This window comes from Periophthalmus magnuspinnatus, chromosome 17 (assembly GCF_009829125.3).
Source record: "Periophthalmus magnuspinnatus isolate fPerMag1 chromosome 17, fPerMag1.2.pri, whole genome shotgun sequence".
In the NCBI taxonomy this organism is placed as follows: Eukaryota; Metazoa; Chordata; class Actinopteri; order Gobiiformes; family Gobiidae; genus Periophthalmus; species Periophthalmus magnuspinnatus.
Window position 1 is genome coordinate 13190276 of NC_047142.1, and position 22233 is coordinate 13212508.

Genomic DNA, 22233 nt, shown 5'->3' on the forward strand with positions numbered 1-22233 from the left:
CTACTACTCAATATTCTTTTTATTTGTATCTGATCTTTTTTAAGCATATTTTTCAAGCATGTTTTTCTGGCACAATGTCACTCATCTCACTGAGATGAGTGCCATTGTACCAGAAGTTAAGATACCACCAGCCTTAGCAAAATAAGTCACAAAAGAAGAAAGCGCAACAATCTAAGTTGGTTGCACCGATGTACATAAGATTTTCATTTGAGTCCACCAGAACCCGCCATCATAATATATTGTCGTTAAATTGCCTCAACAATAAGGGCTAAATAAACAACTTGGTTAGTTACTTTTACCTGGATATACAGTTCATACTCTATATGGCACACTTATTTCCTTATTATTATTTTTTTTAATTTCAATAATGACAAGTTTAATCAATTAAACAACTTTGTATAGATAAAATAACATTTAAGAATGTGCCTTTACTTTACAGTTCGTTATAGTACGTGCAGAGTGAGACCTCTTACTTTCAGTTTCAATAGATACTCTTTGACGCCTTTTGTTGTCTACATTTGTTTTCTTTTTCACCTCTCGCAACAGTAGGTTCATTTAAGTAACTAAACACAGTGTGGAGGATCTACAGGTTTGATGCTTCTCTTTAAAGGTAAATACTTTAGCTTTTTGAATTTATTTGTGAATGAGACAAACATATGAGCTTTGTGGTGCATTTAGCTCTGTGCATCAGAGCGTGACCTGAGCACATCAGCCTCAGCTCATTGGCTTTAGCGGTCAGGTCAGACACCAAAGCATGTGAATTAACAATTTTTCGTTTAGTTGTCAATTAAAATTATCATTTAAATGTGTTCTATATTATTGGATCTGTTTTTATAAAGAGAGCCGCACTCGGAAGCCCTATTGACATCATTCAGAGAGAGGTCAGTTTGGAAGTGAGATTCCAGCTCCCACAGATGAATACTGCCATTGTGTCCTTGGGCAAGACACTTAACTCCCATCACATCCGGTGTCTGTGTACACTGGTGCATGAATGTGTAAATGGGTGAGTGATTCCTTGATTCCTTGATGTAAAGTGCTTTGGGTGCCTTGAAGGTAGAAAAGCCCTGTGTAAATGTGACCATTTATTTGAGAGTAGAAAGTCACCTGTTTGAATTCTCCATGATGCTGTGGAGCCCTGAGGACTGGCTGCCGCTGATGTTTGTGGAGCTGAGGCCATGGAAGCGCTGGAGGGGCTGAGGGGCCAGTGGAGGACCTGGTGTAGAGCCTGGTGTGGGGCCCGGGGTGGGGGCAGACAGGCTCCTGGTGATGTCCCCCAGGATCCTGGGCAGGGGCCCCAGTTTCGCCACTGTGGCCTGCAGGAAGGAGTTTTCACCCTGAAGTCGCCATTTTAGGTTCACAAAAAGAAAAGGTGGTGGTGTAGGACAGCGGAGAACAGAGCCAGACAGGACAAACGTGGAAAGAAAAAGGACAAATATTAGAGCCCATGCTTGAAGGAGAGGAATATACATGCAACTGTCACTTTTATCATGCGAATCCTCCTCCTTCAACTCAAATCAAGCTTCTACAGAATCCATCACAGGGAACATGCCAGGGGTGGAGCTACATCATGTGAGGGGTGGGACTCGACATTGTGAGGGCGGAGTTTGGGCTTGAAAGTGGGGTCAAAGTGAAAAGGTCCATGCCGTGAGGGGGAATGAAACACTCAGGACGTCGGCCAGGTTTGAACTAAAATAAAATGTGTGAAAGTAAACATAACTTTAAAGAGAGGGCCTGGAATGAATGAGTATGTTTAAATGAGAGTTGGGCTAATCTATTGTTATAAAAACAGAAACACCTCATGATGAAAATAAACAGTAGTTAAATATGCAGAATATATAAATATATAAACGTGGTAAACATTACCGTCTAAGTGAGCCAAAAATGTTACTGTAAATTGTACTGCATAAAGTAGACATTCCAACAATCTGTACTAGTATTTTTACCAATTACAAGTCGAATATAAAGGACCATTTTAGACTAAAATACTACTAACAACTAATTATTCATGATGTTTAATGTTCACATGATTAATATGATTAATAAGTGCTACGAATCATAATGAATACAATTTACAAATAAGACAACATATTTACATAACATAGTTTTACTCAAGTAAGACTACAGTAACTTGGTGTGATAAAAAAACACTTTTTCTTCAAAATGTTACTTAAGCAAACCTTTAGTACATATTTTTAGTTTTTGTAATTATTTGTTTGGTGGAATAGCACCTGTGGTAAATATTATAATTTACATAGTAAGTATAATTACAGTAGTCCATTTGCCCACTACCTTGTCGAGTTGAGAGACCACCTCCCAGAGCAGTGCGTGCAGCACAGACAGCTCTCTGCCAAGGTCCATGTAGCCCTCAAATCCTGGTGTAGAGGACAGACTCTCTGGGTTAGATATCTCTGACAGGAAACGCATCATCCCCGCCCACTCGTGCTCTAGGAAGTCATTCATGAAGGCCATGTACTCTTCTTTATTCCCAAATCTGGCAAATACAGGGCGGCACAACATAAAATAATTAGAACACATACAATATGTAGGTTCCAGTGGAATTTTTTTCCTTTTATCTCACGTCAAACTCATTATCTCACTATGTAACTTTTCTGATGGGAAGCCACTCCATGAATGTTATTGCTTTAGTTGGAATGTTCCACAGCATGGCATTTAACTGATCCAATTACTACTGGGCACGCCGCTCCACAGATTTGACTGAAAAATTGACCTTGTCCTCATGGAGATGGATAACTTTAATGCCATTCTTTGGAACATCTCACAGCAAAGCAGTAACATCTTCAGCGAGACAAACAGGTGACAGTATAACAGACATTTTAAGTGTATGTTTCATGTATGCTACCACACAAGACAAAAAATCCATGACTATGTACCAGATTTTTCCTGTGTATTTGAGCAAAATGTGTCTTATGGATATATTGTATAAGCAGATCTTGAGGTCAAAATAAGTCCACTATGTACTGTCTGCATCTAATTATAAAGCCTTTTATTGGCTAATAATTAGGAAGCGCATGTTAGTAGGCTTTAACCTCCCAGAAAAACTCAAAAGTTGCACTCCACAGCTCTGGTGTCAGAGAGCTGTGAAAAGCACTTACAAACTTTTTGTTTGTGGTGAATAATTTCAATGTTCAGAATGCATAAGGTAAGTGAGGAATAACTTTGGAACACTGCAAACTGTTTAAAATGAACTAGTTCTGTTCCTCACATTTTTACGACAGTAAAAATCAGGTACAGAGCCTTTCATTTTGACCTCAATTACAATACCATGGTAAAAAAAAAAAACAACAAAACACACTATATAAATTCTGATCATTTCAATTAGTATAAGATGATGACATTATATATTACATAACTCCAGTTGTGAGTAGTGTCACAAAAATTTAAACTAAAATTTCAAACTCTAAGGAAGAATTTCAATACTAAGGGACAGACTTGACAGTCAATACCGATTCCAATAGATAATAAACAATGATAATAAACACAGAATGTGATTTTCAACATTAAATGAATGTACTTTCTTTTATATTACCATGTGGCCTTATATCTGTGTAATCCCTCACTCATCCAAGTAGGTTCCATGGTGGTCCATGGGCGTATGCTAGTCTATGTGTGCCAATACTTGTTCTGATAAAGCTCAATCTCATTCTAAAACTATTCAGGAAAGATTCATTTCTGCCCTGCAAATGTAACTTTTTTAATATCGATAACTGTTTAAATGAGTTTTTGTTAAGTATCGATAAGTAGATACTTTTGAGAACCCCAGAGTGGTGTGGTGACTTGGATGACATACTTGGTGAAGTTGGCCAGGTTCTGGATGACCTTGGCGATGAGGGTGAGGGTGCGGGCGGTCCGGTCATCGGGGTACTCCTGGGTCAGGTTGAACAGGGAGGGAGACATGATAGCCGGGCAGAGGAAGCGCAGGAAGAGAGACGCACTGACGAGACGCTTACTGATGTCACCTGAGTGCCCACGAGCAAGGCATTGCTGTCTCCAGGACGCAAAGACCTCCTTCAGCTCTCGAGGGAATACACTGGTCAGAGGGGAGGAAAATAAATAGAGGCGTGAGAGAGAAATAGAGGGAGAAGATAGAGAGTTGGGAGTGGTGAGTGAGAAGAGTGAGTGAGAGGGGAGGAGTGAGAGAGAAGAATGAAAAAAGGGGGAGTGACAGAGTGAGAGGGGAGGAGTAAGAAAGAGGAGTGAGTGGGAGAGAGAGGAGGAGAGGACAGAGAGTGGAGAGGGGTGAGAGAGATGAGGGAGTGAGAGAGAGAGGGGAGGTGTGAGGGAGAGGAGACAGTGAGAGGAGTAAGGGAGAGGGGGAGGATAGAGGGGCGGAGAGAAGGGAGGGGTGAGAAAGGTGGGGTGAGACTTATGGAGATGGGAGGAGTGAGGAAGGAGAGAATAGTGAGATAAAAAGGGGAGGAGTGAGAGAGAGGAGTAAGAGAGAGGGAGTGAGAGAAAGAAAGGGGAGAAGTGAGAGAGAGCAGTAACCGCTGCCTCCCTAACAGAAAACCACACTGAGTGCCTGTCTGATTGAGCTGAAAAGAGCTGAGGAGCTGAGAGAGCCCACAGGAGCAGTACCAGTATGAGTTGATGATCTTGCAGAAGGCCAGCTCACAGCACATCTTCAGGTTACTGCGGTGCTCAGACAGCTGGCTGCTGGGACAGCGGCTGGGGTCGACCTCACAGTTCTCATCCGACTCGTACAGGGCTTTGATGAACTCGCCTGTGAACAGAGCTCTTTCAGTCAAACTCAGGAGGACAGGGTTGGGGATTCAGTCCGACAGGTTAGCACCACAGACACACACTACAGTATGGAAACTGGCACAGAAGCTACAATGACATGATTTTTATTTAAAAATCCATCACTTGGAGTGACTGAGACCCAAAGTGTGGAGGTGACTGGATCTGCCAGAGCCTCACCTAAAGCGTCATGGAGGTACTTCTGTCCCACCAGCTTGAGGTACTCCTCGATTGCTTTGGTGGCAAGAGTGTTTTCTCTGAAGATGAGTACGTCATGGTCAGCACAGCGGTCCACCTCAGACATGACCAAGTCAGTCAGGAAGTCCTGCATGATACACATAGATATATTAAACACTGTCTTATAAATGTGACTGATAGGTGGTGTGGAGTATAAAGTAGACACCTTAGCTCGTGCGGTGCTCTGCAGGATGTGTACCAGCGCACAGGCCATCTCCTCCTTGTTGCGCACACTGATGACTGGCTCCAGCACAGAACAGAGGGAGGAGTAGTTGTTGGTGACAAATTCGGCAAACTCCTTGTACTGTTCCATGGGCAGGATGGAGATAGTCTGTAGACGCCACTTGATACGCACAGACGGGGCAGGGCCTTTGCCTTTGACCAGACTGGGCGTGCTCAGAGAGTACCACCTCTCAGTGAACTGTCTGCCCCCACTGCCTCCTACAGAAATGTTCACCAGCCCCACGTAGTTGTTCTTGTCCTTCTTCTTCTTCTTCTGGTTGTCGGACAGGTCGCGGTACACGTGAATGGTGATGCTGTGCACTGGGGGCAGGCCACTGAACTCAAAATACTCTCCCCAGAAGAGGCTGTCAGTGCGGGGCTTGGTGGTGGTGCGAGCGTACAGGACATCGTCCAGACACAGCTCACAGAAGTAACGCTTCTTTGGTGCCAGGTCTTTGGCTTCGATGATCCACAAGCGCAGAGATGTGTCCTCGCGACGGCAGTTGTCCTGCACACATAGTTTTATTTCTCTATTGTGTCAAACACCAAATATTTCACATTTACACTGTGTTCCAAATTATTATGCTAATTGTGTTTAAGTGTCATAAAGGTAATTTTTTTTTGTTTTCCAGTGAAACTCATGAATGGTATTGTGTCTCAGGGCTCTTTGGGTCAGTGAAATCAATCTCAGACACCTGTGACAATTAGTTTGCCAAGTAAGTCCAGTCAAAGGAAAAACTACTTAAGAAGGACGTTCCAGATTATTATGCAGACAACCATTTTCAAGCAATATGGGAGAGAAAAAAGATGTCTAGTGCTGAAAAGCGTGAAATAGTTGAATACCTTGGACAAGGTATGAAAACCTTAAATATTTCACGAAAACTTAAGTATGATCATCATACTATTAAGAGATTTGTAGCTGATTCAGAGCACACACGGATTCCTGCAGATAAAGGCACAATGAGGAAGGTTTCTGCCAGACAAATACATTGGATTAAGAGAGCAGCTGCTAAAATGTCATAACAAAGCCAACAGGTATTTGAAGCTGCTGGTGCCTTTGGAGTCACACAAACATCAAGCTGTAGGATCCTCCAGAGGCCTGCAGTTATGCATAAACCCTCTATTCAGCCACCCTTAACCAACGCTCAAAAGCAGAAACGGCTCTAGTGGGCCCAGAAATACATGAAGAATAAATAAATAAACAAATAGTCTTGTTCACGGATGCATGCTGTGTAACCCTGGATGGTTCAGATGGATGGTGGACAGCCACCATGTCCCAACAAGGCCCCACCCAACGGTGGCAGTCATGTTTTGGGCTGGAATCATGGGGAGAGAGCTGGTCGGCCCCTTTAGGGTCCATGAAGGTGTGAAAATTACCTCTGGAAAGTATGTGGAGTTTCTAACTGACCACGTTCTTCCACGGTACAAAAAGAAAAAAACGTGCTTTCTGTAGCTAAATCATCTTCATACATGACAATGAACCATCTCATGCTGCAAGGAATACCTCTGCATTATTGGCTGCGATGGGCATAAAAGAAGAGAACCTCACGGTGTGGTCTCCATTCTCCCCTGACCTTAACCCTATAGAGAACCTTTATTCTGACATTTTGCAAAGAAATTCAAGCAGAAACTCTCTACAATCTCACAAGTTCAATGGATGCAAGAATTATGAATCTCCTGTTAAATAAGGGGTCCTAGGTTAAAATGTAACTTGACCTGTTAAGATGTTTTTGATTGAAATAGCTTTTGATTTCAGTAATATGCTAATACTTCTAAATGAAAAATAAACAAACAACCATTTTTAGTTCTTTACAACAATAACATGGTTTAATAATTAGGGAGTTTTTTTGTTCAAAGTTCTTTTGTTTCAAAAAATATTGTTATCATTGGGAGGTCTGTTCAGTAACATTTGAATTGTAGGTTGATGACTTGAAAATTATGATGACTGTCATTTATATTGACAATTTGGCAAAATCTGAGAAAATTTTCATTTGCATAATAATTTGGAACGCAGTGTACTATGCAATGATTAAGCTGATTATGAGCTACTATGTTCCCGGAACTACAGTGTGAATGCAGATAGAACACAGGACGGGTGGTGCACAGGTGTGTCAAACCTTGTTGGGCTGGATGGTGCGCCGCAGGTTCTCCATCCACTTGTCCCTCTCGGAGGCCGAGCTGCAACTGAAGCACTTGCTGCCCCCAGGGTAGGTCACCTGAAGCACACCCCCCTTAATGTCAGTGCACAAACATAATACAAACATATGTACAGGAATATGTGTTATGAGACCTCAAAGCAGTAGTCCTGTCCCAGAAGGCTGCTGTGAAGGGGCTTCACATTCACGTCCTGGTCCTGTCCGAGCTCCAGAGTCTCCACTGCCCCAGCCGCACTTACACAGTCCTCCTTCAGACGCACCAGACCCCCACATCTGATACACACAAGAGAGAGTGAAGGCCAATTCATTCATAAGAAGCAAGAACTTTGTTCTTACACCTGGAGCTATAACAACAAAAGAACATCATATTGTTCTTACAGCTTGTTCTTGACACATCGGCCTAACAGAACTTGTGCTGGTTGTGATTGGTTGAATTTTCAAAATTGGTGTCGCTAATTGTAGCTCTGAAATTTTTTATTCCAATTTTACAAATGAGAAATAGTTTCACCCATTGTGATGAACATCCTTAGCAACAACATAGCAACAGTTGTGGGGGAGAGACATACAGTGGGTCTGCAGCAGAACTTCTGATGAAGTCTGAAATGTCTGAGCCCATAAGAAGTGTATTCTTGTTCTTAGAGCTCCAGGTGTAAGAACAAACTTCTTATGAAGTGTGAATTGGCCTTAACACTACTACATATTTGACAACACAGCAGTGAGAATGTAAATGTTCCATGTCAAAGCATTCATGTTCAAATCTATTCATAAATCTATGTTCTATTATTGATATCACTCCACATATGTAATAACGGTGATGATCCCAAAGTATGTCACTTTTAACTCATGTTGATGAGATCATAATATATAGAAAACCATTACTTGTCTAAATCAGCAGGTGGCGCTGTGGGCAGTCTGAAACTGGAGTTGCGGTCCAGTTTGGTCTGGCTCTTGGTCCGCTTGATGGAACCCTTCAAACGTCTGCTAAAGAAGCCCTGGAGACAGAAGGTCAGAGGTCACACATAGTACTCATCAAAAAAGAGGAATATAGGCACATAGTTTTTTCGTTGATTAATTTGAAGTGAGATAAATGTGTTCTTTCTTGTTTAAAGTGCAACAAAATGTGTTTTCTTGTTGACTATATAGATTACTACAATTGAGGTGTTGTGGTTCGAATCTTCCAGATTCCAATAACATATCTGGAGAACCCTGTGTGTATTTGGATGCTCACTGCAAATGTAGGCACAGACTAGAAGAGGTATTCAACTGCACAAAGCAAGAAATAGCAAGGAAAATATTAGGCATGTGTTTGGACGTGTACTCACTTATTTCAGATCAGCAGTCCCTCTTCTGTGGATAGGTTTATGTTGTTTTATTGTTTTGGTCCTCTACACTGAAGTGAAAATATAAACTACAAGCTTCAATGTGTTTACTCACAAGCTATGTGCCCTTCTCTGCACAAATAAAGTTCGCAGTACGTCAAAAAATCTAATACGAAATGTAAATGAGACGTTTTTTACCCATTTCTGCCAAACGTTTGGTTATATATAGATAGTTGTTCTAATTAGTAATTAGAATTAGCACTAAAACTTTGCATCTGTAAACTATGTGCCCCTAACCCTCATTCGTACCTCTTGGGTTGTTTGACCTGCGATAGACTGGGATGAGAATGGAGCAAAAATGTTTTCAATTTGTTTCTTATATTTCTCTCTCCATATAAATGAGGGTAAGTGTGAGTATACGGACTGACCGGGACTTTGAACGGGGACGAGCTGGGGGGCTCCGCAGGGCTGGGGCTTCTGTCAGGACTGAGCCCAGAAATGCTCCTTCTCCTCGGAGAGTGGTCAGCACAAACATCTGCAAACACAACACGAATGGAGTATTAGGAACAAGGAAGGAGAAGGAAATTAAGAAAGAGAGTAGGGCTGTCGGATGTGAGGAAAACATGAAATCATTTATTTATTTGTCAAATAAATACTTTTAAAATTTAACAAAGTTTCATGTTTCACAGCCTACTGACACTGACAGAGGGACCTGACAAATCCAAGCTGTTCTATGTGAACCTAAAGTGTACAAAGGGGCTTTTCAGAACTTTTAACCATGTTATAGTTGTTTCCTCTCACCATTTACTCACCCAAAGTTGTCTTTGGAGTGATTAATTTAAGCCATTTTTAATTGTGCATTTTGCCAATCAACGCCCATATCACTGCCACCAGCATGCGCCCCCACCTTTGTACTCATTTCCTTCTCCAATTTTATTTTCTTAATTAGTGATATGTGTAGAATTCAGCAGCATTCCATAGTCATTTTGGTACAAAAACCCCCCCAAAAAAACAAAAGAGTAGAGGCCGACAGCTACACAGCTCCTTATTGTGATGACGTTTACAGCAATGTTAGTTTCCATTGGGCACCCTAGTTTTCAAACGCGGAAGCCAGCAGGCATGTTTCTTTTATTAAGTCATTATAGGTGAACATCCATTTTCTTCCCCTTATCTGGGGCCAAGTCACAGCGGCAGCAGTCTAAGCAGGGACTCCCAGACCTCCCTCACCCAGACACGTCCTCCAGCTCCTAGGTGAATATTGCAATGTAAAATGTCCAAAACATAACAATGTTTCATGGGTGTCATAGATTATAACTATATAGCAGACACAAGCACAATAGGTCTTTAAAGCTAGGTGCTGAAATAGTAACACTGCCTGGTATTTCACATTTTAGAGCTTGACAGTGAGAAAGGATGAGATGATTTGTCTTATTTACTCCCATAAATGCTTTTTGACAGTTTTACAATTTATAACAAATGAATCATCTTGAAACAAGTTCAGGTTAACTTGGTCCTGATTTCTGTACATACAAACATCGCTGGAGTGAAGCAGTTTTAAATGAGACTGTACACATTAGCTGCTGTCATTGCGGGAGGATGATTTATAGTTTGGGTTTAACCATTTGTAATTAGATTGGCCGATCTGCCCCGATTCTTATTCTCACACTTCACCACTAGATGCTATCTGTGTTACTCCTGTCTGGCACACTGTCAGAGAGCACAGGTGAGTCTGAGCAAAAAGCCAGGGGAGTGGATGGGGGAGGGCCAGGTGAGGGGAGGAGAAAGGGGGGGTGTCACATTTGCCATCTACTGATACAAAAAATAAATAAAAATACAGATGGAAGCTTAAGCCAAAGTATGTACTTTTTAGGCAAAAATAAAACTAAAATAAAAGTTGTTGTTTTTTTAATTGCACTGAAAAACATCCTCAAGTATCCTTAATCTGAGAGGGCTTGCATGTCCAGTAACCTGAATCTTATTTGGTCTGGAGAATGGCCTCCTACCTCTTGTTTCCATGAAAATATTGTTCCTTTGGCTATAATCTTCCACAGTAGGGTATACAACTTGTCTGTGGTTGTAACGTTCCATTTTCCATTACATGCAGGTGACATACCACCTCCATAAAGTTACATACTGTACCATTAAATGATAAGAAAAAACTTAGGTCAAGGTATATGAATTGCATTTTGAACCAAATATGTGTAATGCCAACACAAGTCCAGACATCTTGGATGTACATTTTATATAGTATAAAACTAAAAAAGTCAGTTTAGCATAATATAGAGCTATGAGAAGTCTTCTGGCTCTCTGGCTTCTCTGGGTAACACACAATGCCATCACTATGCCATACTGTACAGCATCCCACACTAGCCCTCCCCGTGGCCGGGCTGGGGGTGGAGCCTGTGGCCGCGTTTTTTAGAGCCAAAGTTTGAGTGGACATGATGGCGGCAGGTCACATGACGCGTACTTTTACCTCGGTCGCAGCTGTTCCCCATGGCGCGTTGCTGGGCCAATCACGCGGCGGCTGCTCTTGTGTGTGCGTGCTGGACGGGTGTGTCTCTGTCCCGGACCAAGCGGGGCCATGTGTGTGCGGAGTGCAGAGCCGTGTCCGCAGTGTGCAGTCTGCAGTAGCCCCCTCTCTCTCTCTCACTCCCTCTCCTCTTCTTCCTGTTCCTCTTCTTCTCTCCTCCGTACAGCGCCGCATCACTCCACCCCCCCTCCCTACACCTAAACTACAGGCTAAAGGGAAACTAGACTAAATGACATCTCAGATCAGTTGCTGTCAATACACTGAAGAAAGGATAGTGTCTCAACTGTTGTTCTAACAATATGCAAAATTAGGCCAGTCACGATAATTACTATAAATGACTTATCGTTCAATACATATTATAGTACACAATAATTGATACTTTTTATTTGCACTACTGGGGAATGTTTGATTATTTTTTGAGCCATAGAAGGTTGAATTAATAATTTCTATGACTCATTATAGATACAAACTAAGTACTTTCACACTGTTTCATTTTACTATTTCTTGCAGCTCATGCTTTTCTAAGATTGTGGATTTAGAATAGCTTTTGTGGTATAAATCTGCTTTAGGGCTATCATGTCAGTGGAATAAATTTGTTTCAATATTATCTTTTATTGTTATTTACTTCACCAATATATCTCGCTTTAAAATGTCATCATGAGAGGCCTATGCAAAATTAGAATATGAAATATATTGTTTATAAATGAAATAGGATTGTCAAAAGTATTGAAAATCAGATACTAATCGATAATAAAATCATATTGAATTTAGATATGCCGGTGTCAATACTAAAAAAATGTTCTGTAAGATGTCTTCTGTAAGATGAGTTAACCTTTGGAACTCTTTACCTGCTCACATTAAGACTATCACCAGACTACTGTACAGCATTAATAAAACAGCCTAAGTCCTGACGTCTGCAACAGCAGCAATGTCACTATGTGCAAACTATGTGTGTGATATAGAGTATCAATACATGATAGATGGAATAAAAAACATTACTCCATCTATCATGTATTGAGCGATAAGTCAATATAGTAATTACCGTGACAAGCCTAAATAGATGTGACATAAAACTCAACCCAGACAAATAAAATGGGAGAAATTATGACATAGCATGTAAAGGTCCAATAATAAGCTAAATTGACTCTTGTGAGCGTCAATCCATGTGATAATATTGTTACTGCCTCAAAAACATACCCAAGTTATGTTTTGTTTAATTCACATATGTTTGAGTAATCCTTTATTAGTCTGGCTACGTCTCCAAAGCTCAAAATGCTCAGTTTCACTTTGCGATATCATGAAGCGGTACTTTTCAAATTAACAGCTACCTTTTATCTTTTGTTCAGCAGAAATGGTCAAGGGCTGAAATTATTGAAATGATTCTAGTGAAGGTGTATGGAGTTTAAAAACACAATGGAGCACTTCCTGTATTACCACATGACATCACAAGCTGGAGTGTTTGTGTGTGAATGAAACAAAACACTACTCCAGGTATGTTTTTGATGGGGAAACAAAATAACATAGATCAAAAAATTGCGTAATATGGGCCCTTTAAGTGAAAACGTAAAATTACAGAACATTTCCCCTGTTTTCCATCTCCTATGATACCCATCCTCACTCGTCAGTCAGAAATGCAGGAATTGTTATAGATCATGAACCAGAGATTAGGTTCAGTGCAGCCAATGAAATGAGTGAGAAACTAAATAACTAATAGTGCTGCCAGATTAATCACAATGAAATAGAAATACGAATGGACACAATTAGTAAATCACAAAGTCTGCAACAATAATTTCCTTCACAAACAATAAAGTCTTCTGTCTTAGTCTGCATAAAAACTGCTAAACCTTTAGTTTAGATCTGTACTGTGTCAGTTCATATTTCAATCATTTTGTCAATTCTTCTGGATCTTTAATTCTAGGATTCTGTTCACAGTTCATATGTACTTAAAGCATAAATTGCAAATCTAATCTCAATTCCATGTTTTTTCTTCAAATGATCGTTTGGCCATAATAACTAACTAATCTAAATCTTGTGAAATGTGATAACTGCGCAAAAGGTTAGTCAGACAAGAGCTAGCATCAAAATAATATGATAGTATTTTCAACTAAACTGTACAATTTCTGGTACTGGCACCACCTAGGGGCTTTAGTCCAACTGGGTTTCAGTCACAAATTGTGCCACAACTCCATCAGAACTCGCTCCATGGCAGCAGCAGCAGACACACAAACACACACAGCAGATGGACCAGTCTCTGATGCTTTGTCTGACACAATGCAAACATGGATTAGCTTCATGGAATGCTGACATGCCCCGACTTTAGACATGTCCTGTTTATTCTGAAGGAGTGGGCGGGGCTTCCACTGTTTACAGGAAGTGAATGAGAGAGATAGTGTCAGACACAGTGCCAGACACAGGAGGTACAGTGCAGATACTGACAGAGCCGGACCAGCCCAGATACTGGATTAATATGTGAGGAATGTGCTGAGTCATCACAGCAATGTGGCTCTACACACCTCTCTCTAACCCCGTCCTCACCTGTGTCCTTTCATCTGTGTCCTCTCACCCCATGTCCCCTCTCTGGGGGAGTGGACACACTCTGTCCTCTGGGGGAGTAGACAGATTCTGTTACTCTGTCCTCTGGGGGAGTCGACACACTGTCCTTCCCTCTGGGGGGCATGGAGATTCTCTGTCCTCTGGGAAAGTGGATTCCCAGTACCTCTGTCCTCTGGGAGTGGACCCTCTGTCCTCTGGACTGACACTGTCCCTGGTGGCTGGTGTCTGAGACAGAATGTGGGCCAGAAGAGTAGAAATAGCAGTGGCACAGATTTGATTCAAGGTCACACTGTATTCTTAGGTTTGATCTGACAGAATTCTCTAATAGAGCAGTCTTCTCCTGATGCCTCTTACTCTTTCACTGTACATAAAGATGTGCAGAGCAAAGGGACAGCTTCAGCATTAGTTATACTTAAAAAAAAAACAGCATTTTAGGGTCATTAGAAAATATTACTCCTGAGGAATCAAACATGAGGTGCCTTTGCTGTGAGGCAAGAGCACTATCAACATTGTATTATGCCACACATGTTAGTACAGACACCAACATATTCTGATGGGATTGAAACATAATAGCTTGTGCATAATTGCTCAAGGGAACCATAACTTAGAGTGTTCAATAATACCAGTACTCCTGCACTGTATTTGGAAATCCAAAAGTGTTGGATCTGAACACTTGTGACAAGGTCCATTATCCTGCTATGTTCATCCAACCACACCACAGCATCTGATTAAATAAACGGCAAACTAAGGCCATCTAATACCTCGTGATTCTACACTAATATATTATCCGTTTGCATGAACCGAATATCAATGCCAAGGGCTTACCACATGACACATTTTAATTTAGTTTATTTAATTGTTTATACCGCGATAGTGGTTTCAATAACGCGTTTCGAAACTTTGTAACTTTGGCACAGGTTTGACGCGCACACCACGCAGCAGCATAGCCCCCTCCGATATGTAGTACACCGTTTGGATTCCGTGGGACAACTTACCTGAAAAGTCCATGTGTCCACTCGCGGGACATGTCCTGTTTCAGCCACTCGCGCTACGAGAAATCACATCACGGTCTATGCGCGGCACACCCCCGGCAGCGCTTCCACTTCCGCGTCCGAGCGTCATAACAAGCAAAGAGAGTAAACATTACACCACGAGTGCTTTCACCATTCAACTTTTCAGAGCTGCGCCTACGGATGACCAGGGTGCAGCGTGTCTGAGCCGGTCTGCGCGAACGAACCCAAGAAGACGACCATACGATAATGCGCACACAGCGGATGAATGAAAATGTATCCGCTGTAAAAGTCAATACACACATCAGCAGATAAGGGTTGAACAGTATTTTTAATAATAGTTTTGTATCTTTACAACAAGTGACGAATTATTTTAACATATGACAAGAAATTAAATGTTGGTTTTAGGATTGGATACAGCCAATTTTGCACATCACAGAATCACAAGCTACTCCGCTTTAAACAGCACACCAAAACTTAGCTCACTACACTTTTGATTCCCAGTAGCTCAGTTTGCGGGCATGACAGCAGTCTGTTAACAACACTGTGCAACAGCCCCATCTGTTGGTGTTTTAGCGCAACACATGAGCAGGGGCCACTGTTAAAGAGGCGGTATTATGCAAAATCAATATTTTTAAGCTTTCTACCATGTTATAACGTTGTTCCCTCATCAACAACATGCCTGAAGAGGTTTTAGATGTCTTCCATGCATGAATATTTTAACAATCTCTCCCAGGCCCTATTCGAACCCTTATGGTTAGCAGCAAAATTCTGTCCAATGCTCAGCCCCACAAGTGACATCCATGCTCCCACATGACAATTCTCCATAAATATACAAAAACATGATACAAAACTGTACACAACAACTTCACAAACCTGATGCGATGTGCAGTAGTTTCATTAGTGAGATGCAAGCTGATTGTGTTGTGATACCGCTCTGAAGGGGGAGTAACTTGGAGTGGAGAGCGAAGAAAAGGGGAGAGCATCAAAAACGAAAGTGGAAACCATAAACCATGTTAATACCTTGTTTTCGGTGAATATAGCATTTGCAAAACAATAAAAGGCAACATGGTGATCTAAAGATGTTATGTGTTAGCAATTAATACCCCATTAGAAATACAATACCTGTCAGTGTCAGTAGCAAAAAACACATTTTTCAATACAATACATTTCTATACTTTATAAAGTCTGGGCTTAAGATGTAAAATTGCCCAGGACATAATAACCCTGTCCAACATTTCTAAGACCTTTCCAATAAGACAACCCACATGCACAGTGCATTAGAACTGCTATGCATGCATACATTTTATATATATATATATATATATATATATATATATATATATATATATATATATATATATATATATATATATATAAATAATTTTCCTTTTCCTTTTTATATTTGGGTTATCAGTAGATATGTATTCAGTTTGTTATTGTGAAATATCATGTAAATAAATAGTTTTAAAAAAAGAACTGCTATGAACTCATAATATGCCCTTAACAATATTTACGCCATCTCCCACACAGCACATGTTTTCTTCACACACAGACTACCGACTAAAAAGCAGCCTAGTGGGCATATTTTTTTAACTAAACTAGCTGTGTTTTCAAATGCGACACAGTACGAACTTCAATATTGTCCTCAGCATAACAGTAGGGAAGTCTTCTCAGTGTGGGCTATTGAATCAATCAATTAACATTTTTATAAACAAATCTATTTCCAAAGCCAGTAATGTAAAAGTACACACTGAATGCGCTGGTTTGTCTTTAAAACAGGTTTCAGGAATGGCTAGCTATTTAGCTATAATCTGGTTTAATGAATTTAATGTCTCTGGTTTATTTTTTATTTGAAGGGACAATGTACAAACTACCCACATATGGTGCATTATGATCTCAAATGGATGTGTGTGTCCAACATTGTGATGTATGTTTCAGCCTGTTTTTTTATTAAGTGAAGGCACGTTGGTCAAGAGTTGGATCCATTGCAGTGAAAGTCTGAGGGGAGAGGGACTCTTTAGTGTCCTGGCCACTAATGTGTTTTTGACAGGGAAGCAGGGTCTCTGATTGGCTTGTGACTGTTAATGTCTATGCTGATTGGCTAGTGCTTACCTTTTTCCATAACCTTAACCATTTCTAGCCAACGCCTAACCTTAACTTAACACAGGCTAACAGCAAGACGGAACAACACAGCCAATAAGAGGCTGCGCTTCTCCTGCCACCCTGTCAACAATAAATTAGGCCCCTAGCCTGTGGAAAATGTGAGTAAGTAGGAGATAAGTGGAAGGCAACACCTTCGCAAATGAGATTGGAGGGAGCCCAAAAGCAACAATACCTGAACAATAGTCCTGTGTCTAAAAATGAAAAGTATGAGAACACCAGGTCACAAAACTCTACATGGTGAGGCCAGCATTGTGAACTGGATTGCACAATTCTTCCTCTCGTTCTCGTGGATCCAATCTCATGTCTCATTATGTTATAATTTGCACATGTTAATTTGCAATATTCACCTAAAATGACTTAATAAACGAAACAAGTCTGCAGTGTCCAATGGGAGCTACGTAACACCGCAAACATCATTACAACAAAGCGCCACATGCTGTCAGCTTCTCCTGTGGAAAGCTGCACTAGCAAGCTGGAATTTTTTTTCCCCGTTCATGCCAAAATGACTACATGATGCTGCCGAATCCTACATGTAACACAGATTAAGAAAATAAACTAAGTAAATACAGAGTAGTGGGTGTGTACCAGTGGCAGTGAAAACAGGGTTGATACAACTTCAAATGAGTAAATGGTGAGGGGAAACAACTCTAACATGGTCAAAAACTCTGAAAGTAGATTTTGCAGAGCAGGTCTGCTTTAAGAATGTACATTTTATCTTTTTTTTTTTCTACATTTATTAAAATACTACTTAATTTCACCTTATAAAATGTGAAATCCACATACCCCTCGGTAAGTGCTTGCATACCCCAGTCTGGGAAACACTGTAGTCAGATCAGTGGCAGGCCATCAAGGCCAGGAAGGCCTTATTTGCTGCTCTAAACATGCTTAGAAAAGTTTAATTATTCATATTACATCCACTTCATTGAGTGACTTCCAATGTTGTTTATTGTTGTAGAATTTTTATCCAATCATATTTCAGCTAGCTTGTTGTCAGGCAAATTTAATTTTCTTGGGACCTTCAGAATAAACAGAGCAGGCCCCGTCCACTGTAAGCAGACACAGACACAGTCAGTGTCAATAGCCAATCAGATTTCAATTCTGCATTTCAGGGCTAGAAGGTCTTACGCTGAACTGGACATGTATGTGTCCTGTGAATGCATACGCATACGCATTGGATACATCTTGAAGGTGGCAGTTTGCAGAATGTCAAACTAAATCCGGAGATCCAACAGCTACTACTGTATTTTTAACCTATAATGGCCGAAGGAGGAGAAGAGATTGATCTGGCTGCAGATATACTTTCCATGCCATTTTCAAGACGGGCCTTTCACAAAACGCTGGATATTATGAGAAGAGGTCAGCCAACCCCTGCTCTAGCTAACCTGTCCCAGTTAAGAAAAGGGTTTGTCCGTCATTTCCAGACAAGCAACTATGAACAGTACCTGTGGCTCACAGCTTCTGAGAAACGCTGCAAATTGCACTTTAAAAACATTTGGAGACACTCGAGTGGACACAGGGAGATGGAGCTTCACAATGAAAAAGTGAGTTTATAATGTTAATAATAACATGGTGCATTGAAGTCACCTCAGTGCAATAAAGTTCGTTCAATCTCAGCTGCGCCACATTTTTCAGTTATTTGCTGTTGTATAGTCTATTGTCAAAAAATGCAAATGATCTGTTTTCATTATTTTCAAAGAATGGTTTATTTTGTTATTGTCTGGTTGGTGTCTTATATGAAACGGCGATTTTGCACAGTTTATTGGACTTGTTTAAGCTCACATAGCGTAATTTTGGTGGTATTTTGTTTGGCATCTTTAAATTGCATGTTTATTTTAAATTTTTGACAGTATCTATGTTTCCTATCCTTAATTGTGAATGCAATGCTGCTTATTGGTTTTAAATGATCCTGAAATTAAATGTTGCTTGACTAGCCTATATTGAGGTGATGTTGTAATGTGCAAGTGGGACATCACTGAAGGCCCGAGGGCGAAATGAACAGCCCGCCACTGAGTCAGATACATATAAAACTATTGTGTGCCAAATGTAGCTTCTGCTCTTTTAATCTGATCTGGATAACTAACACCATGATGCAAACCAGTGTAACCCCATAAAGCTCAGTCAAGCACCCTGAGGTGTGATAGGTTCTTACCGAGTACACCCTCTGTCTGCAGCTCAGGGAAGTGCCCCTCTGAGGGGACACTGACAGTACGACGTAGGCTGCGGGCCTTTGCTGAGTCTGTGGAGGGGTCCCGGGACTCTCCGGGTACCTGGGATAACACACATATGGACAACATTACATTTACAAATCAAAGATCACATCACCGGTCTCTGTAGGATAGGGGACTTTTTCCAATACCATCAGGCATGGCATCAGACTCAGGATTTGTTGATGGGAGACCGCTGGGAATTTCAAATGCCATAGTTGTGCAGTAATGGCTCTATGAGAAACTGTTGCTGTGTCCTTAGGCATGATATGTAACCCACCTTAACTTCTATAAATGTGGTGTTTGTACGAGTGTTTGTTCAGAGGGTTCAATGGCACAGATTGACAGCCTCACTTCTGTCAGTCTGCCCCAAGACAGCTGTGGCTACATTAGTATCTTACCACCAAATAATAATACAATGTAAAGCACTTTAAAGGCACTATGTAAACCCCCAGTATTCTGACTAACCTCTTGGTCCCTGGTGAGCAGCAGGAGCTGGCAGTCTGTGAGGATGCAGAACCTCCTCTCCCACACACAGTCTGAAATCTGCCCACAGGAGAAGCGGTGAGCCGGAGGACCCCGCACATCTGCAACAGCACAAAGTATAAGGACACTGCATTCACTCTTAACATTGAACAACACTTTGAAAACTTCAGATGACCACAAAAACATTTAGAAGATTTGACAGTAATTTACGTTCAAGCAATGTGGCAAAATAAATAAATGATTTGATTTTTTCGTATGATAAAAATAAAAACACAACAATTACAACTGAACCTGTGTTTTCAGGGCCTTAACCTGCAGACAGAGGTCACATACAAGTTTTTCTCATTCTCAGTGTATGGGACAGACCATGCTCATGTGAAAGCTCAGAGCTGAAGATCTGCTATTGCTGTTATTTATATGTCAAATTAAACTCATGGTTCATAAATATAAGCTGTTTTTATATAAATACATTGATTCCTAGTACTTTTTTCTGCATAAATAATTGCTTTTGCATGAACTCCTGTGCAGGTGTACTCTTGTGAGTGCAGTTTGGGTCAGATACACAGAGATGTAATTGTTTTAAGATCTTTTGCCATGCCTTTTTAGTTAACTAATCAATCTGCAGCACATGACTTTAGTCAACCAAGAATTTTTGAGACTGTAGTCCGCAAATATAATTACAATGCTTGTCGGAAAAATCACAATTGAGTATTTTTCTCAACTTGTTAACCAGGAACTTTAATTCAGCTTTTTGGAAATTTTACCCTACCATTATTGTCACAATACTAAAATTACAAATTTGATTTTGTTACTAAATAGACTCAATACTGATTCTGATACCACAATAGAATGTGATTTTCAACAATAAATCATATTACTTTATTATATTTATTACCATGTGGCGTTATCCCTTAATCATCCAGGTAGGTCCGATAGTGGTCCATGAGTGTATACTAGTCTATGTAATTTTATACTTGTTCTGATCAGCTCAAGATCATTCTAAAGCTATTGAGGAAAGGTTCATTTGTGTCCTGTGAATGAGACTTTTTTCATATTGATACCTGCTCAAATTAGTATCCCGTTTTGATACTAGTTTTATTACCAATTAGTATCCAATTTGCAGTACATTTAACAACCCTACCTACCAGAGCTAGTCCTGTTGGCTTGTAGAGTTGAGAATCTCCAGACAGGTCTCTCCCCCTCCTGCTCTTTGTGTTCGACTGGCTCAGACAAGGAACGCACAAACCCAGGTCTAACTCTCCTCTCCTGCTTCACTCTGAAAAGCCTTCTGAACAACAACTCTTTACCCACACTGGTGGCCATGTTGCTAAGGTCAGTCCAAATTCCAGTTTACCCGGGAAGTTTGGATCCGGCTAAGAGTTGGTACCGGTTTAGATCTTGTTCAGAGTAGATTTTGGTTAGTTCCGCTTCGGACTGACTAAGTGAAAGGAAGTGCAGTGGCGTTGTGTCGTCCAATCAACTGTTAGCACCATGACAAGCTGTGGTTTCGCTCAGACTACATGTGGCAACAGCTCTGTCCTTTTGCAGTCAAATAGTGTGGCTGGTGTCAGATATTGTATTATTGTAGAGAGGAGATATTATATGATACTTAGGTCATGATTTAATTCAACATTATACTTTTTTAGATGAGAAATACAGAAGCAGACATGCAGTACTGCCCTCTAGTGCTCTGGCGATACTCTTGATTACTTTAGGCACAAATATGATGATATGATATGATTGTGAGCAGAGCAGAACTAGCCTGGCACACAGTCTGGTTGGTGAGTCTGTTTTTTCATGGAGTAAACCAATGGAACACAAAGGCATCATGCTGCAAAAAAAGCTCAGACATCAGTCAGTGAACTAGTCTAGTCTATTTGACTTAGTTCCCCTGCAGGATGCATGTGCAGACCATGTGGACCACCTGGCATGAACAAACAAGGAGGCATGACGTGGTTCCTGGCTCAGGGGTCTGGTTGTGCCAAGCTAAAGTGCATCCAGAGGAGCAGCATGAGTGCCAATGCCAGGAGTCAGGTGCAGAGGACTTGAACAACATGCACTATGTTAATGTTCCTGATGGCTGTTCATCCACCTGACTGTGTCATAGATAACACTTTGTCTGGAATGTTCCACAAAGTGACCTTAAACTTATAGCTTACATTTATTCAATTTTGGGCATTTATTGCTCTCAAATATACTTGGTCAGGTGGCATCACCTACATGTTCCAGTGGAAATGGATAAGTTTAATGCCATGTGGTGGAACATTGGGGTTGGGGTCCACGCTGCTCCTGGAGGAGGTGTGGGAGTGAGGCTGTGGGTCAGTAGAAATTTGGACATCACACTCCAGTGGAATTCTGTTCATTTCCTCACAGACAGGAGCCACGGTCCGCCCACAGAGGACACAAGCGGAGAACTCAGAGCTGCTTCCTCTGTAAGGGACAGGAATAACCACAGGGCCACGGGGCCACAGAGCAGGGCAGCAGAGGCCAGAGGCTTAAGAGAGAAGAAAGCATTCTACAGGAGATGGTCTGGACTGGACTCCATTTATGAAACTGGGTTTACATGCATTATGGCATTTTGCATAATTCCAT

General features: G+C 41.0%; 1 protein-coding gene across 5 annotated transcripts in view; it reads right to left on the reverse strand.

The window, feature by feature from the left end:
• The window catches only part of rasal2 (RAS protein activator like 2), a 35193-nt gene that overhangs the window by 8262 nt on the left and 4698 nt on the right, over positions 1–22233 (reverse strand). The window contains exons 1-13 of one of the 5 annotated variants that reach the window (XM_055228639.1): positions 20787–21072; positions 19624–19742; positions 19101–19218; positions 9121–9227; positions 8253–8365; positions 7508–7646; positions 7335–7433; positions 5162–5725; positions 4939–5083; positions 4597–4741; positions 3809–4048; positions 2290–2491; positions 1105–1313 (exon numbers count right to left, since the gene is read on the reverse strand). In XM_055228639.1, the coding sequence (XP_055084614.1) occupies positions 1105–1313; positions 2290–2491; positions 3809–4048; positions 4597–4741; positions 4939–5083; positions 5162–5725; positions 7335–7433; positions 7508–7646; positions 8253–8365; positions 9121–9227; positions 19101–19218; positions 19624–19742; positions 20787–20964 (2378 nt within the window). In that variant the 5' untranslated portion in view covers positions 20965–21072. Of the gene's footprint in view, positions 1–1104; positions 1335–2289; positions 2492–3808; positions 4049–4596; positions 4742–4938; positions 5084–5161; positions 5726–7334; positions 7434–7507; positions 7647–8252; positions 8366–9120; positions 9228–14770; positions 14860–19100; positions 19219–19623; positions 19743–20786; positions 21073–22233 lie in introns of those variants that run through there. The other 4 variants (XM_055228638.1, XM_033982323.2, XM_033982324.2 and 1 more) reach the window with 4 other exon arrangements.